Source organism: Eremothecium gossypii, chromosome V (genome assembly GCF_000091025.4).
Source record: "Eremothecium gossypii ATCC 10895 chromosome V, complete sequence".
Lineage (NCBI taxonomy): Eukaryota > Fungi > Ascomycota > Saccharomycetes > Saccharomycetales > Saccharomycetaceae > Eremothecium > Eremothecium gossypii.
In genome coordinates this window covers 1,115,305-1,132,007 of record NC_005786.2, presented here as the reverse complement: position 1 = coordinate 1,132,007, position 16,703 = coordinate 1,115,305, and the positions used below count along the sequence as shown (strand labels likewise).

Sequence of the window (16,703 nt, the reverse complement as noted above, 5' to 3'; positions counted from 1 at the left end):
GTTTTATGTAAATTAGGTAGGAACTAGACTATAGGGCCTTATAATGTCCTTAATGCGTAAATTTTCAAGCAGTAACCTCTATGTAAGACATTCCTTACAGGACTCTAGCCTATTTAAATGCAAGTATACGTCTGTGCCGTATCCATCCATGGAGAGAAGCCGCAAATCGCCCCCAAAATGTCTAGCATAAAGCCTGCTCAATGCCAGACCGTATCCGTAACCGGCCATTGGGGGACAGGAGCCAGATAGTGTGGAATCCCCATCAATGAGACTGTCTTGCTCGTCGTCAGTCATGGTGGTGTATAAATATGTCCATACCAATGGTAGGTTCGACCGCGCAATTCCGCCGCCTTCATCGGAGATCTTGACTGCCAGCTCCTCAGTTCCCTCGCTGATGATGACCTTCACTGGCGGAAACCTCAGAGAATCGTAATCGGTCACGCCCGGATTCTTCTGGATCGTACTCTCCACGGTGGCGCGGAGCGCATTTTTAAGCACCTCAAAGAGCATATGCACCAGGTGGGAGGGCACGTAGGTGAATTCTATTTCTCGCAGTCCGCTTGAGTCATCGCGTTTTATTGGGATCGTATGCAGCTCTACTTTGGGAGCCTCGTACAGATTGTAGTATTCAGCACATATATGACGTGCGCGATCGATCGCAATGTCAGCGACCTGTGCAACTTTGGTCCTCGTGCAAACAATACCAACATAGTCGGCGTCAGAGCCCACAGCACCGGGCACGTGCTCGCACGCCAAATCTGAGTGCATAGCCTGCTCTAACAAGGAAAGATGTTGTCCAATCAGCATCCGAATTCCGATACGCCCCATATAGAACCTATCGAGGTATCCCTTGATAGATGCATCCACAACGTTATTTTTCTGCGTTCGTTTCCATCGGAGCAGTCCCCGAGCTAGTGTAACCACTGTTGCATCGTGTCGCACTTTGATCCGTTTCAGCATCTTGTAGTAACTATCATTGAAAAGCAAGATTTCTTGCGGCCATATCTTGTAAAATGCCTCCCTATCTGCGTGCCCTGTCATCACAAGATCCTCTGGTAGCTGTGAGTAGTACTGGGCCGGTGGTCTCACCAGCCCACACGCTGCAGCCCTGCCGTCATCAGCATACGGTGCCTCCTGCAACTCATCATCTCTGTAAAGGAGTTCCAGAATCCGGGCCAATGGCTCGCGCTCGATCACTTCTGGCTTCCTCCCGGCGTAAAGCATCTGATATAACCGTCCCTCCCTTGTGTCGACGCTTCCCGCGAACTCCTGCAGGTCTTGGAAAGACTTGATGTACCAATTGCGCACCCGCAGAACATCCTCCATCTTATTTAGCCCGGATGGAAATTCGTCCATCTCGGTGATACGGTGTGCCAACCTCACCTGCAGTTCCTCTAGAAGAAAGCAGGACGCTTTGAACAGTTCACCAGGGTTAGGTCGCTGTCCGAATTGGCACATCTGCTTAAGCGACACCGGGGTTTGTGGACGCTCCGCACACCGCCATATCTGTTGCAGCAGGCTACTGCTGAACTTGCCCGTCGCATTCATTCCAAAATACCTGTCCGTCTCTTCACTGCCTTGTTTTGTTAAATACTCATTGCAATATATAATCCAATATTTACGTGACCCATGCCTAGCCTAAGTGTGGTTCGTCTCTAGGGCTAAAAGCGGTATGACGCAGCGATCTAGGTTACAGAGTCGTGAGCTTCCAGGCCAAGATGAAACTGCGGCGGCACCCGTACGAACCGGTATGGGGCAGAGTTGGGAGCACAGCTCCTTTTGGAAACTCTGACATCCCGGACTAATGGCTGTGAAAGCATGAGCGCAATATCGAGACTGGCGAAGTCCTCGAATGGTCTTAAGTAATCGGTTTGCGTAATAGATCTGCGGCGTGATGAGTCACGAAAAAGAGCTCCAACGCGGGGAGATTAGTGCATCTGACGCCAGAAGACCGGCGTAGAAGCACTGGAACGAGGCTGGAATGAGGAAGAGACAGTTGCTCGGATACTTGTACGCGACATGTTGGTCGGTGTCGATGTATCCGCCACTATGGATCAACTGGAAGCGGCAGAGCGCAAGAGCATTGTCGAAAGGCTACGTGGTGTTTAATTGCATCGGGTATACAGCGCTAGTACTCTCGCTGGTTGTGCAGACGGTGCTCTGGCAGAATGAAGGCGACACGTCCAGCGCGGTGAGGCCGTCGGTAGGGTGGTCGGACTACTGGTATGCCATGCATAGCTGGCTTCTTAACGGACTGCTGGCGTCGCAGGTGCTATGGGGCACCAGACTATGGGGCTTCACCGGAGAGCCGGCGAATAGGATGAGCACAGCGCACCGGAAGATGATGCAGTTGTTCATCGGGCTTTTTTGCATTGGCACAGTGCAATATGTGGTTAGCATTACGCAAACAGGGTTGAACAATCAGTCGACACTGTTCTACTGCCATGTGCTGTACTTTATAAAAATCATCATGTCTGTGCTGAAGTATATCGCACAGGCCAAGCACAACTACGAGCGCAAGTCCACGGTTGGGTTTTCCATGCTGAGCGTATCGCTGGACATATGTGGGGGGGTTTTCTCCCTGGCGCAGCTCGTCTTGGATCTGACTGAAAAGTCCGGGATCTCGGTCACAACGGTCAAGGCCAACTCCGGCAAGCTAGGAATCGGTCTAGTAAGCCTCCTTTTCAATTTTGTTTATATATCTCAGTGGCTTTTATATAGATGAGTCGGTGTACAGATGATAAAGTATGAGCGCTTAGCATAGGCTCTAGGACAGGAAACATCGAAGAGAGAGTGGCTAATGATAATGCACTTAAAGTGTGTTGTCTGCATATGCCCGCGAGCATGTGCATCGCACAGCGTCCACGGGCAAATATAGAACGAGTTCATTAGGTTTTATCATTATTATCATTATTATATTATTATCATGAGCCTATCACACGTTTGGATTTGTAACCAAAAATTTGTACACTTTTTTGGTTACCATGACGTCGGTTAATGCGTCGTTGTCTACAAACCACGAGACACGTCCTGCTGCACCCTCATTAACAATACTGCTTGGGAGTCCTTTCTCTGGTCTTTCCATTATCGTTTTAATAACCGGAGCCTTTGTGGCTCCTTCCACCACAAATGTAACCTGATGAGAATGACAAATGACTGGTATAGTCAACGATAATCTGTTTGGTGGGCCACTTGGTGCATTCGTCACAGGGATCACCCAAGCGAAGCGCTCCCGCAACGACTCCTGAAAATTGGGAAAGAGGGACGCTATGTGGCCATCCGGAGCACAGCCCAAAAGCAGCAAGTCAAACATCGGCAACTTTACGGAATCTCTGCCAGCAAAGCCCCTGATAAGGGCCTTTTCGTAGTCGTCAGCACACTCCTGCGGATCGACGATCAATGCCTCATTAATATGATAAACATTCGGTTCTCCGTAGTGTTCGGTATCTATCATATCAAATATCTGCCGCTTAGCCTGTCCATAATTACTCTCGGGCGACTCAAAAGGCACCAACCGCTCGTCAGCGAAGTAGATATCCCACTTATCCCACCGCACATCTCGTCTCTTCAAAAGTCCCTCATGCAAGACCTGAATCAAAGAACCGCCCGATATCGCGATCTTAAACCTGCGCTCCTTGATCTTCTTGTTCTTCGATTGCGAGATCGAGCCGTTCCGCAGGCTTCTTGTGGAGACCGATCGGAACACATGCTGCGAGTTGCCCATATTCGTGAGACTAGAGGGTCCTTGGAGACCCCCGTGGCCGCTGCTGTTCCCATTCCCAATGCTCGAGCTGGCGGAAGCCGAAGACGGCTTCTCCTTCTCCTCTAGCGCAGTATTCTGCGCGTGCACCACGTGGTCCGCTACGGCCTCGGCCACTCTAGCAAACTCGTGGAACGCAAAAACCTTCGGAACTGTAGTGGTCATTATAGTGTCTGTTCTACCGTGCCCTAACTTGTGTTGCTCAACACAATAACCGCTTTTCTTGACCCCTGCTGCTGCACTACAATTATTCTTGATTTATCTGCAAATCCACAGTCAAACCACCAACTCGCACCACACGCGTAAAATTTGTAAAAGGAAGTATGTCCACCGGCAACCACACCAACGGCTTCTAGCTCTGTATGCTCGAGCGAAAGAACGAAAATACCTTTGTCGTAATACTGCCAATGTGATGTTAAGTCAATCGCTTCCATCCCTTTCTGTTGTTTCTTTGCGGGAAGGTGAATCGTATTCATCGTATTATATGATATTATGTTGTCACGTGATATTTACAAGCAGCCGGATGAACCAACCAGACCGCTGGTAGGGTGTTGTGACCCTTAAGGAAGCCGCAGTCGGCCTACTGAAAGATCTGCAGGGCACTCTCAAGCTTTGTGTGCATTTCTTCCCACTCCCCGTCAAGTGTGCTCAGCACAGTGACGGCGCCGCCTGCACCAATGCGCCATGTAGACGCATTATCGTAAGAATACATGCAGCGAATGTTGACGCTCCAATCGGCGTTCCCGTTAACACTGAGGTAGCCGGCAATACCCGAATAAGCACCACGAGTGCCGCGGACAGCGGGCAGATGCTCGTTGAGCGTGTGCTCGATATCGCGCTGGAGCAGCTCTACGGTAATCTTCTTGGGCGCACCAGTCATGGAGCCTGGGGGCAAGGTGTGCTTGAGAATGTCGAGACCGTTGTAAGGCGACGCGCGGATGCCGTGGGCTTCTACTACACTCACAAGCTGAAAGACGGTCTCGTACTCTTCGATAAGCATGATGTCCTCTGCTGTCACGTGCGGGAAAAGTTCGAAGAGATCGTTGCGGATAAGATCGAGGATCATCAGGTTCTCACCAAACTCCTTCGGGGTGGTGAGGATAGCCCGTGCATCGTCCTGTGTGAGTCCTGGCACCTTCTTGACCGTCCCTTTGATGGGCCGGAGTTCGCAAGCGTCGGAAGACCACTTGATGTAGCGCTCAGGTGAGGTAGAGATAAGACAGACGTCACTGTAGTCCGGGCAGATGTCGGAGAAATCGAAGAAACTTGAGAAGGGGGCGGGGTTGCGCCGCACCAGCGTTTGGAAGAGGCGCCAAGGAGGGATACGGCGCGAGGGCGTTATCTCTGTCTGTGTGGTGATGCATATCTCGTAGCTTGTGCCCTCGTGCAGGTACTTCTGGGTTTTCTCAAATGCTGCTGCATATGCGTCTTTTGACGGGAAGTTAATGTCGAATGTGACGTCTTCAGGTAGTTTCAGAGGCCAATTGGGTGCTTCGCTACCCTTTTCGACTGCAGCTGTGACGATGTCGCGTACGCTCTGCGGGAAATCATTCTTTAGTGAGATGAGATGGAGTTTGCCCGCTTCATGGTCAATCAGGACGGAGTTCTCGATGTATACGAGCTTTGCATCGGGTTGTATGCCCTTTTCATAATAATGGTCTAGGAATTGGCCCACCTCGTAGCCTAGCATGCCAACCAGGCCTCCGATGAAGGGAAGATCGGGGTTATTGGAAATGCTCTTGCTATTCATGAACTCGCCGAGCGTGACCCAGAAGCGCTGCTTGTCCTCCAGAATAACCTGGACATGCGGGGATGGTTTGGTTCCATCGACCGCCGCGGAGTAAGATTCGGGCGTTAGTCCGGCTGCTCTCCAACGATGGATGGTGGTCTTGTTCAGTTGTACATAGTGTGTGAAAACCGTTGAATACTCATCTGGCAGCGCAATAATGGACACGCTCCCGCACTTCGGCTTCAGCGATGAAGATGCCATTAGGAAGAATGGTTCCACAAGCTTGTCGCAAACATTTAGGGCCAAGTTTGGGTCTTTCGGGATGTCATACGTCTCAACCTGGATAGCCTTCTCCCGCGCGGCCACCTTCTCACACGTGGGCTGTTTGTCAATGCATTGATCTAGTTCCAGCAATAGGCGGTCAAAGCGCTCCCTGTTTTCCCTCAACGGACGAACCTCCGAAGTCATCCGGCCCGACGTCTCGTTGTAACGGGTGGCGATGCGCAAGAAGTTGCTTATGAGCAAAGGGCCAAGTTCGGAACAGCATGACTCCGGGTGGTACTGTACTCCATACCATGGCAGTCCGCGTACCTGCGCCGCCATCAAGACAGGTCCGTTTTCATCCGTTGTGTATGCCAGTGGTAGGATATCCTCCATCAGATCGGCCACATGAAGCGAGTGATAGCGCACGGAGCTGAAGCTTGCGGGAAACGCGCTGAAGAGTTCGTTGTTGCAGTCGCTAACATTCATTTCATAGATCTGCCCGTGCTTGATGGTCTGCAACTGCTCTATCTTGCATCCTCGAGCATAGCACATCGCCTGCATGCCGAGGCATATTCCAAGAATCGGTACGGCCACTTCGAGCTTGAACAGGCTTTCAATGATTCCAATATCTGCGCTGCCATTTGCGGGGTTCCCGGGGCCGGGACCTACTACAATCGCGTCGAAGGCGCCTAGATAGCCTTCGAGCTTAGAAAAGTCAGCAAAACTGTCGTTATGGATTGTCGTTACAGCAACTCCTTCTTGATCCTTGATCAGTTGTACCACATTGTAAGTGAACGAATCGTAGGAGTCAATAAATAGCACGTGCACAACCATTATGTTCTTACCGAGCTGTTCTTGTCGACCGTTGCAGACCGATATGATCAGCGATTTGGGCGCCTCTGAAGACGGTTAAAAAACTTTTTAGTTCCCAGCGCAGGATAATTAGACTGGGAATGCTCGACTCCTGATTGAGCTGCAGACTGCAGGACGGACTACTGTGACATGATCGAGGTTATCGTAAACGATAGACTGGGCAAGAAGCTGCGGGTGAAGTGCTTGTCGACCGACTCCGTCGGTGACCTGAAAAAGGTCCTGGCGGTGCAGCTTGGAACTGCGCACGGCAAGGTTGCGCTCCACAAGGGCGGCGTGAACCTGAAGGACCACATTTCCCTCGATGACTACGAGGTACACGATGGCACGTACCTGGAACTTTATTATTTGTGAAGAATGCCTATGCTATATATAAGTACACTGAATAGAAAAGTATGCAAATCACAGAAAGTACTCCACCTGGCGCTTATAGGCGGATCTTGTCTGGTACTCGTCCGAGAAGACGTCCTGTGCTTGGCCGTCCTCAAAGTACTCGCCCAGGAGGCTGTTGGTAGAGCCCATGAAGGAGTTGTTTAGCAGCTTGTTCTCTGGCGCCTCTTCGAACACGTTGAAGTAGTAGTCCTGTGTGTTGTAGACCTCGAGAATGGACGCCTTATTTCCACAGCGGTAGCAGTAGTTGGGCGCAGACCAGACCGTCGTGACCAGGCCCTGGAAGTAGACCTGGTACCCTTCATTGCACAGCTGGTGCGCGCGGTATATCTTGCTCATGCGGTTCAGTTGCAGGAACTTCTCCACAACTGCCTTCCCGAACGTGTAGCCCGCGCCGCGCGGCGACACCTTGAACTGCGAGAGTGAGCCCAGGACGTCGTCGCGATCGTCCTCCGGGTCCGACCACACCAGGTCCGCCATCGCCCCGTCGTGCGGAATCTCCCTGATGCGGTCGATGATGCGGATCTGGTCGATCGTCTGCACGTTGGGCGACAGCCCGCCGTGCACGCAGAAGATCTCATTGTCGATGATGCAGCACAGTACCAGGTAGTCAAACAGGTCTGTGAAGTACTGCCACACCCGACTGCTGCCCCCGTACTTGTTGCAGCACTCGGTGTAAAACCCGTAGCTCTGCGTAATCTGCCGCGACTCGTGGTTCCCCCGGATCAGATGGATCCGCGCCGGGTACCGCAGCTTCAACACTATCAGCAGCGACATCGTCTCCACGCTGTATAGTCCGCGGTCCACATAGTCCCCCAGAAAAAGGTAGTTCGTGTCCGGCACTGCCCCCCCAATCTGAAAGATCTCCAGCAAGTCGTGGAACTGACCATGTATGTCTCCCACCACCGTCACCGGCGTCGCCACGTGTACCACGTTCGACTCCCGAACCAGCTGTTCCTTCAGTTTGAAGCATAGCGCGCGCAGCGTCGCCTCCGGCAGCAGCTTTCCACCATACAGTTGTTCTAAACACCTATCCAACTCCATTACCTAGCGAACCCAATAGGCGACTGTGCGCGTTCAAACCACCATCTCTAAATAATCAATATCATGGTGTAACCTTCCAGAATGAAAACTACTGTGAAATTTTGGAATTTCCGTCGCGGCACTCCTGGGAACTGAAAGCGCATGACTGCCCAGTATTAGAACGAAGGTTAGGCAACAAGAAGCGTTGATAAAAGCGCAAGAGACGTATGGGCAGTATAGCACAGACTGGTAATAATCCAGGGAAGGATAAAGGACGAAGAGCTGCGGAAGAGGAGGAGGATAGTGCGGGGCAAGAAGAGAGCCGAGGAGGCGCCATGCGAGCCCGATCAGAGGGCCCAGGGCGTAATCTGTCTCCGAGGACCGGAGTACCCCGTAGTCCTGCAGTGGTGTCGTCGCAGGGCATTCTGCGGAGCCCATCTCTGAAGAGCGGGGCAAGTCCGATGAGTACGCTGGGGCTGGGGTGGAAACACGGCCAACAGAGCCCGACGGGGCACGTAGCGCAGTACCTGTCGCCACTATCGGCAGACTCCTCGTCCGCGCCAAGCCGCAAGACGAGCATCACCGGGCTCTCGACGCTGCGGGGGGGCTCGCCGTCGCGGAAACCGCGGTCGAACTCCGTCAGTAGCAACTTCAAGATGGCGGAGGACGCGGAGAATAACACGCCAACGCTGGTGCTGCCGCCGAGCCTGGCGTCGCTGAACTCACAGTCGACTCTCTCGACAGTCTATACGGGGAATCCTGCCGCCGCGGCCAACCCAGAGGCGTCGTCTAGCTCGTCGAAGTCTGGTAACAGCGCCACGAGCTCGCTGCGCTCGGGGTACAAGCCGATGAAGCGCCAGTACGTGCTGAACGAGCAGCTGTACCTGTCGCGCATGAAGAACAGTCACCTGGACGACTACTACACCCGGGGGATTGCGCCTACGATGAACGATGATGAGGAAGATGACACAGATCTGGATACGCCAGACGTTAATATAGACAACGACGACCAGGCTTTTGGCTCGAACGTGTTCACGTTCCACGACCGGGAGACATCGCGCAGCGTTGATAACGAGCTGGTGATGTTGAGCACAAAGCACCTCCTCGGGAAGATGAACTGGCTCCGAGAACTAGATCCGGGAAATCCAGATATCGAGGCGCCGCTAGAGTTTCTGGCGCGGGCGGAAAATGTCAGCATCAACAGCGCAACGCCGCAAGATAATCGCCAGGACATCGAGGGGATGCTGGGAAAGCTCTCTCGGAACCCGCTGGTGCAAGAGCGGCTCGAATGGCAAACCATGCTCTGGAACGTGCTGCGTGGCGATATCGTTAACTCTGAGAAAACGAAGCTGGCGGAACAGCGCACAACTGATGAGTTGACTACCCAGTTCAGTGACGAGTTATGGCTGGAGCTCAAGTCCTGGTTGTACGGCCGGAGTGTTGAGGACCAACGCACATGGCTTCAATATCTGCGTGCGTCGACTGATAGTATTTTCGAGCGTATTATAGAGTTTCGACTAGAAGATGATATTGAAATACCCGATGCAGTTGTAAAGGTTGAGAGTCTCCTGAATGAGTACTATAAAGTCATTCCATATTGGAAGAATTGCCAACAGATGTACAAAGAAAAACCCATAACAAACTCGGATGACTTCAAGCTCCGAATCGAGACACTTAACACATATGTTGTTATGTACGCTGCGTTCAAGACAGAGATAACTGCCTTGCATCAGTGGATAGGCAATGATGACCCGGAGGCTGAAGGAGCTGCCGGTGGAATAGAGGACATAAAGTGTGCCGAAAAACCAATTGCTGAACAAGTTTTAAAGGAAAAAGATATTGAGACGATATTTCAAAAGAAGATTTTTTACCGCCATGGCCCTTGGGTATTCAAGGCTAAACTTGCAGCTATCGAATACGGTGACTATTTTAATCTGATGAACCTTCCCAGCTTAAACGGTTACCTAACCACCTTAATTACTTTTCCCATGAAATTAATCAAAGAAATTATTCTCATTAGATTGAACTATGCTAGAAAACTACAGAAACCTACAATGATGATGATTGATCAAATGATTGATGACTTCAAATCATATATTAAGCTCGCTGTCCAGATCATATATACTATTAACCTTTACTGTAGCAACAAGGAGCTTCAACTGGGAAACGTGATAGACGATACATTTGATAAAACGGTGAATGATGCCATATCATATTTTTTTAAGCTACTGAACTTAAAGCTAGTTGACTCTACAAAAAAATCGTTTAAAAACTTTAAGGAACCTGAAGCATTGTTCTCACATTGGGAAGATCTAAAAAACGTTGGCTGTCACATAGATGGTGCAAACGAAGTGGTTCCCACAGGCTTCGTTAGCCTCACACTAAGACTGCTAAATAAACTGCACGCATATATTCTGAAGGAGCAGAATAGTGTCACAGAAAAAGTATCCAAGGCTGAGTGCGAAAAATGGATCATGGTTACATTAGAAAATATTGGCTTGTTCAAAAGAAAAATGAACAGATTTTCAAATGTTCTAACGAAGGCGCTGCAGAATTCCGCAAACTATCGCATTAATGATATTCGGCTGCTATTACAAAACCTTAAAGATACCGGTCATTTCTTGATCTATACTGGAGGATATCTGGAGGATAGTGGGACATACTTATTCGCTAGTAAGGAGTTACTAGGGTATTCCGGCACTGATATACTGCGGATAGTGAAGGGAATGGAAGTAGGCTCTGACTTGATCCCAGAGGTCTCCATAACAAACAGTCTCTCTGTCTACACCGCAATAGAACAAGGTGTATGTTCCGATCCGATATTTGTACAGGAAGAGAGACCTGATGGACTTTCCTACTACCATGTCCAATCCGAGTGCAATAAGCGGCATATAGGGAAAAGTCGTGGGAAGATTATTCATTCATACGATTCATTTTATGGTTCAGAAACTGAAGGAAGTGAACTATATGAATTGGAACGCAAACTAAAGTCACTCGGCTATTTGGTTGCTGTATGTCCAGACGAGCCAATCTTATGGGAAGGAGAAATGTACAACCTATCCTATGAAAAGCAACTGAACGCAGAAGATTTTCCTGTCAATATTACCCCAGGCATGTTAACTTTAATGGCGCAAGGCTCAACTTACTCCATGGAGTATCAGTGTGACAAATTCCAGCACTTTGCTGGTAACTCTGTTGTATTCACTGAGAAGCGTTGTTCAATCGTTCCTGCTGAGCAAACCTTGCAAAAGATCAACAAGGCGTATTTTCGAATCACATACCATACTCTTGCCCATCATCACAAATTGGTCAGCACTATACAGCGCAAGTTCAGAGGTTTTGAGTCGCTTAATACTGTATTCATCTTCTGCAGAGACTTTGCGAAGAATTTCCTGCGATCCAACGTAGCCTCATATGAGACAAAATCTGTAATCATCATGCAGATGCTGAAAGTCAGTATCGGATGGCTAACTTTCCTTATTGATGATTGTGATCCAAATGATCCAAAAACATTTAGATGGTGTGTCCTAGCAATGGAATTTGCAATGCAGATGACTAGTGGTTGGAACATTTTGGGTATAAGTGGAGAACAGTTCAAAACTCTCAAGGACAAAATATCTGGATGTATGGCTTTGTTAATCTCACATTTTGATATAATGGGAGTAAGGTCAAGGGAAGCTGAAAATACTGTGATGCCGCAGGTGCGTGCGATCATGGATTTTGAAACTGATGATGAAGAAACAGTTCAGCAACTGAACACAAAGATGCGTCTGAAGGCAATCAACGAATTGGAACAGAACACGGTTAACACCCGCCGCCAAGTTGGTAAGGTTTTGGATGCAACAGATAAGGATAACCAATACCTGTTGACTTTGGCCTCTTCGCTCTCAAATGTGTCTATCAAGTGGCAGAAGCGCAGCTTTATCGGCGGGGGCTCCTTTGGCTCGGTGTATTCCGCAGTTAACTTGGATACAGGTGACATCTTGGCGGTGAAAGAAATCAAGTTCAATGACAGAAAGACCATAAAACAGGTCTTCCCATCAATTCGCGATGAAATGACTGTTCTTGAAATGCTGAACCACCCCAACGTCGTCCAATACTACGGCGTGGAAGTCCATAGGGACAGGGTGAATATCTTCATGGAATACTGTGAAGGTGGATCTCTGGCGAGCTTGTTGGCCCACGGCCGCATAGAAGACGAGATGGTCACGCAGGTGTACTCCCTACAGATGCTTGAAGGCCTGGCCTATCTACACGAATCCGGTGTCGACCATAGGGACATCAAGCCTGAGAATATACTGCTCGACTTTAACGGCATAATTAAGTACGTGGATTTCGGCGCCGCAAAGGTCTTGGCCTCCAATGGGTCGAAGAAGCTAAACCTGGAACAGCACATGGAAGGGGAAAAGATGATCGGCACCCCGATGTACATGTCCCCAGAAGCCATTAGTGGCACAGGATACGGCAAGTTTGGCTCCGACGACATCTGGTCGTTGGGTTGTGTTATACTTGAGATGGTAACAGGAAGAAGACCATGGGCAAACTTGGATAACCAATGGGCCATCATATACCAGGTTGCTGCTGGCCAGATCCCTATGTTCCCCTCGAAAAATGAGATGTCCCAGGCTGGCATTAAGTTCTTGTCCAGGTGTCTGATTCAGGACCCTAATCAGAGATCCACAGCTGTTGAGCTACTGATGGATCCATGGATTATTGAGATTCGGACCATTGCATTTGGAGATGATACAGTAGAGCCTGTTTCAAAGGAACGCCCGCTTAATTCATGAATAAACTCCCACACCCGAGGCAACCTAGTACATCCCGGCTCAGCTGCATTTCTCGCAAGCAGGCCACACGCCTGTCCGGCAGGCCTTATATAAGATTACCCCAGCTCAGATTTAGCTTAGATATTAATTCGTTTTTAATGATACATTGAAAATTTTAGTCCACTGGTTATTCTCCTACAACAGAAAGGTGCGATGAGGTGAACTCATCAATGCTGCTCGATAGAGCGCAACATCACTCGATCACAGCATGGCTACTATACTTCCTCCACCTTCAAAGAAGCAGCGGCGTGAAGCACAGCAGCCTAGAAATCTGGATTTAATTCCCGAAGGACTGCCTAATGTGTTGGTCAAGTTCCAGGCGTTCGATACTGGCGCATCTGTGGGAGGATCGCTTAGGGTGCCTGCCGGAATCACAGAAAAACAGCTTGAAGAGCTGCTGAACCAGGTGAGCGGGACTGGCGACGAGCCGGTGCCCTACTCGTTTAGCTGCGAGGTGCAGGGCAAGGACGGCAAAGGCCAGACAGTGGATATTATAGATAACTTGTACCATTCGTTGCTGGGGCCGGGCCTGAAGGGCACGGAAGACTTCATTACGTTGGTATACACTCCGAAGGCAGTGTTCAAAGTCCGGCCGGTGACTCGGAGCTCTTCCGCCATTGCAGGTCACGGGGCCACGATCCTATGCTCTGCGTTTGCGCCGCACACGAGCTCGCGGATGGTCACCGGTGCGGGAGACAACACCGCGCGCATCTGGGACTGTGATACCCAAACACCGCTCTGCACTTTGAAGGGCCACTCCAACTGGGTCCTGTGTGTTGCGTGGTCCGCGGACGGCGAGGTCATCGCAACAGGCTCTATGGATGCGACAATACGACTATGGGACTCTGAAAAAGGCCAGTCTCTTGGGGACGCCCTCAGGGGCCACACAAAGTGGATCACTTCGCTCAGCTGGGAGCCTATTCACCTGGTCAAGCCCGGCGAGAAGCCGCGGCTGGCGTCCGCCTCCAAGGATGGCACCATCAAAATCTGGGACACGACGCGCCGTGTGTGCATATACACCCTGAGCGGACACACCTCAAGTGTGTCCTGCATCAAGTGGGGCGGCCGCAACGTACTCTACAGCGCCTCCCACGACCGGACTGTACGATGCTGGGACATGGCAGCAGGAGGTAAGTGCATCAATATACTGAAGTCACACGCGCACTGGGTCAACCATCTCTCGCTCTCGACAGATTACGCGCTGCGCATGGGACCCTTCGACCACACTGGCACCAAGCCCGCCTCCCCAGAGGATGCTCAGGCCCGTGCCCTCAGGAACTACGAAAAGGTGGCAAAGAAAAACGGCACCATGGAGGAGCTCATGGTCACAGGCAGCGACGACTTCACCATGTACCTCTGGAACCCCCTCAAGGGCTCCAAGCCCATCCTCAGAATGACCGGACATCAGAAACTCGTCAACCATGTCGCGTTCTCACCGGATGGCCGCTACATCGTCTCTGCTTCCTTCGACAACTCCATCAAGCTGTGGGACGGCCGTGACGGCAAGTTCATTGCCACCTTCAGGGGGCACGTGGCCAGCGTCTACCAGGTTGCATGGTCCTCCGACTGCAGGCTTCTGGTTTCCTGCTCCAAGGACACTACCCTTAAAGTCTGGGACGTCAAGACTCGAAAGCTGACCGTTGACCTTCCAGGGCACAACGACGAAGTTTACACAGTCGACTGGAGCGTCGACGGCAAACGTGTTTGCAGTGGTGGTAAGGATAAGATGGTCCGCTTGTGGACCCACTAGACGCATATACACTCCTCTGGGCTCTAGATGGTCAACTTTGTATTATCGTTGTAGCTCAACATGCTTATTATAGTCACTTTATACGTTACGGGCATCCGATGCCGCCGATAAAATTTTATAGAATGTCGACTCTCAAATCGCTGGCCAAGACAGATGGACTAAGAGAGACCCAAGGCCATATTCCTCTTGACTCTAATGTTGGCGCGTCTTTTTTCACCCACACGCGAGCGGTTCTGCCTACTGTCGAAGCCGCTCTGTACTGCCCGCCTAAACTCGACAGTTGCGCAGCCCGCCACGGCGGGCGCAGCTGCCGCAGAGCTGGAGCTTTCTGATAATACCGCAGCTACGGGGATCGCGAGCTGCGGGGAAATGGAGAGCGAGCCAGACATGTCCCGGATCTTTTCGGTATTTCCACGGGCATCGGACATCAGCCTGGACCAACTGCCCGGGGCCTCCAACTTCGGTCGGAAAACATACTCTGTGGCCCGCTCCAGCACCGGAAACCTGCCAGTGTACTCTGAGTACAAGTCGGGCAAGGTTTATACCGAGGTGCGCAAGATCAGCGGTGACATCATCCAGCTGCGCGATGATCTGCAGCAGCGCCTACCGAAGATCCCCCGCGACTCGTGGACGGTCATAATGCAGTCGAAAAAGCTGCTCATCAAGGGGTACTACGTACGTGAAATCAAGCACGTGCTATCAAGCACTTTCTAGGGGCCTGGAAGCCTGTATCTGTACATAGGTCGCTATATCTGCGCACATGGTCCTACTACTGTTTACGTGCACAATGTAAATAGCCCTCAAATGGAACGTAATCAATGCAACCAACGTCACATGGAGCGTCACCGCTTGGCTGTAGGCCGACTCGAGCCGTAGAGGCCGTTTTAGGCCAAGGGTCCGACGTGACAAAAAACCAGCAGTATCCTTAGGTAGCAAAAACACCACTAACTACGGGCAGCAGCTTTTGGGTCAGCGGATCTTCGAAGCTGCTGAGGCTGATATAGAAGCTTTGTGCAAAGGTAACATGGTTCACGCCCAGTTTAGTACGCCGGCTCTCCGTCCTACTATTTACGATGAGAATGAGGTGCTTATGTCGTCCTTTCTAGTCAAGCGGCCCACACAGAGTACCTCATCGTTGGATGAACAACAAGATATAGCCAGCGTGCTTCACCACAATATGCTTTGGAAGTCGAATCACCGTTATTGGTGTGTATTGCGGCGCGGGCAATTCAGCTACTACAAAGATCAGACGGAGAGGAAGGCCGAGCGGGTCGTGTTAGTTGCCGACCTTCTATACTGCCGCATATACGATGAGAACATGTTGGATTTGTACACGCGCGAGAAGACCTTCAGGTTTAAGGCCGACGACTATGCATTGGCCCAGAAGTGGGAGCAGGCGTTCAAGCAGGTGATGCAAGGCCGAGGAGAAAGCACAGTAGCAGAGCCTGTGGGAGAGGAGTCCTGCCTTGCCGGCGACTTGCCTGCAGACGTTGTGCGGCCAAAAGAAGAGGCTGGGCCTAGCAGACAGGAAGAGGACGAGGAAGAAGAGGATGATGGCTTTGATGTTGTATGCGAGACGGATTTTGAGGCAGCGCCCCCGCGGACGGAACAGCTTTCTGCTGCAGAGCAGCGGTCTTCAGCGGCGAGCGATGTCGCGTCGGTGAACAATGGTGTCATATCCGAGGAAGATAAAGCATTTTACGAAGCATACAATCCTCAAGGGAACGAACGACTAATACAAAGCGGCCTGCTTTACGGACAAGTCAGAAATTCAATCCGCAGGAAAAAGTGGAAACCTTTCAAGGGAGAATTGACAAATCGTCATCTAAAGTTGGTATCAGTAGCCACTTCCCAGGTATTTGCCACAATTGACCTAGCTGAGGTTGTGGACTGTGTGGAGTTGGACAAAAACGACCCCTGCTTTGCACTTATAGTGACCACGCAAAGATTGAAATTTAAAGCAAAGACCGATGAAGAATTGGTGGATTGGATCATCAATATTAAAAGCTCCGTTATAGTTCGGGAAAGACTTCCCCAAGCACCGCAGTAACTGAAGCACCTACTTACTATATTTGAGCTGCACCATGTATC

At 50.7% G+C, this 16,703-nt stretch overlaps 10 protein-coding genes across 10 annotated transcripts; 6 read left to right on the top strand and 4 right to left on the bottom strand.

Moving 5' to 3' along the window:
- Window positions 1–78: 78 nt before the first annotated feature.
- Window positions 79–1,548, bottom strand: AGOS_AER270W (PDK/BCKDK family protein kinase; the record flags this gene model as incomplete). The annotated part of the gene is made up of 1 exon (NM_210481.2): window positions 79–1,548. The coding sequence occupies one exon, from the start codon at window positions 1,546–1,548 to the stop codon at window positions 79–81; it is 1,470 nt and encodes a 489-aa protein (NP_985127.2).
- A 433-nt stretch (window positions 1,549–1,981) lies between these two features.
- Window positions 1,982–2,725, top strand: ERS1 (cystinosin-like protein ERS1; the record flags this gene model as incomplete). Its single annotated transcript, NM_210480.2, has 1 exon — window positions 1,982–2,725. The coding sequence occupies one exon, from the start codon at window positions 1,982–1,984 to the stop codon at window positions 2,723–2,725; it is 744 nt and encodes a 247-aa protein (NP_985126.2).
- Window positions 2,726–2,935: 210 nt separating this feature from the next.
- SOL1 (Sol1p) lies at window positions 2,936–3,925 on the bottom strand (the record flags this gene model as incomplete). The annotated part of the gene is made up of 1 exon (NM_210479.1): window positions 2,936–3,925. The coding sequence occupies one exon, from the start codon at window positions 3,923–3,925 to the stop codon at window positions 2,936–2,938; it is 990 nt and encodes a 329-aa protein (NP_985125.1).
- A 415-nt stretch (window positions 3,926–4,340) lies between these two features.
- Window positions 4,341–6,587, bottom strand: ABZ1 (4-amino-4-deoxychorismate synthase; the record flags this gene model as incomplete). Its single annotated transcript, NM_210478.1, has 1 exon — window positions 4,341–6,587. The coding sequence occupies one exon, from the start codon at window positions 6,585–6,587 to the stop codon at window positions 4,341–4,343; it is 2,247 nt and encodes a 748-aa protein (NP_985124.1).
- A 168-nt stretch (window positions 6,588–6,755) lies between these two features.
- On the top strand, window positions 6,756–6,977 carry HUB1 (ubiquitin-like protein HUB1; the record flags this gene model as incomplete). The annotated part of the gene is made up of 1 exon (NM_210477.1): window positions 6,756–6,977. The coding sequence occupies one exon, from the start codon at window positions 6,756–6,758 to the stop codon at window positions 6,975–6,977; it is 222 nt and encodes a 73-aa protein (NP_985123.1).
- Window positions 6,978–7,025: 48 nt separating this feature from the next.
- Window positions 7,026–8,057, bottom strand: PPG1 (putative serine/threonine-protein kinase PPG1; the record flags this gene model as incomplete). Its single annotated transcript, NM_210476.1, has 1 exon — window positions 7,026–8,057. One exon carries the CDS (start codon window positions 8,055–8,057, stop codon window positions 7,026–7,028), a length of 1,032 nt encoding a protein of 343 aa, NP_985122.1.
- Window positions 8,058–8,371: 314 nt separating this feature from the next.
- On the top strand, window positions 8,372–12,823 carry SSK22 (mitogen-activated protein kinase kinase kinase SSK22; the record flags this gene model as incomplete). Its single annotated transcript, NM_210475.2, has 1 exon — window positions 8,372–12,823. The coding sequence occupies one exon, from the start codon at window positions 8,372–8,374 to the stop codon at window positions 12,821–12,823; it is 4,452 nt and encodes a 1,483-aa protein (NP_985121.2).
- A 247-nt stretch (window positions 12,824–13,070) lies between these two features.
- On the top strand, window positions 13,071–14,612 carry RSA4 (Rsa4p; the record flags this gene model as incomplete). Its single annotated transcript, NM_210474.1, has 1 exon — window positions 13,071–14,612. One exon carries the CDS (start codon window positions 13,071–13,073, stop codon window positions 14,610–14,612), a length of 1,542 nt encoding a protein of 513 aa, NP_985120.1.
- Window positions 14,613–14,807: 195 nt separating this feature from the next.
- Window positions 14,808–15,326, top strand: IMG2 (mitochondrial 54S ribosomal protein mL49; the record flags this gene model as incomplete). The annotated part of the gene is made up of 1 exon (NM_210473.2): window positions 14,808–15,326. The coding sequence occupies one exon, from the start codon at window positions 14,808–14,810 to the stop codon at window positions 15,324–15,326; it is 519 nt and encodes a 172-aa protein (NP_985119.2).
- Window positions 15,327–15,636: 310 nt separating this feature from the next.
- OPY1 (Opy1p) lies at window positions 15,637–16,662 on the top strand (the record flags this gene model as incomplete). The annotated part of the gene is made up of 1 exon (NM_210472.2): window positions 15,637–16,662. One exon carries the CDS (start codon window positions 15,637–15,639, stop codon window positions 16,660–16,662), a length of 1,026 nt encoding a protein of 341 aa, NP_985118.2.
- Between the last annotated feature and the right edge of the window lie 41 nt (window positions 16,663–16,703).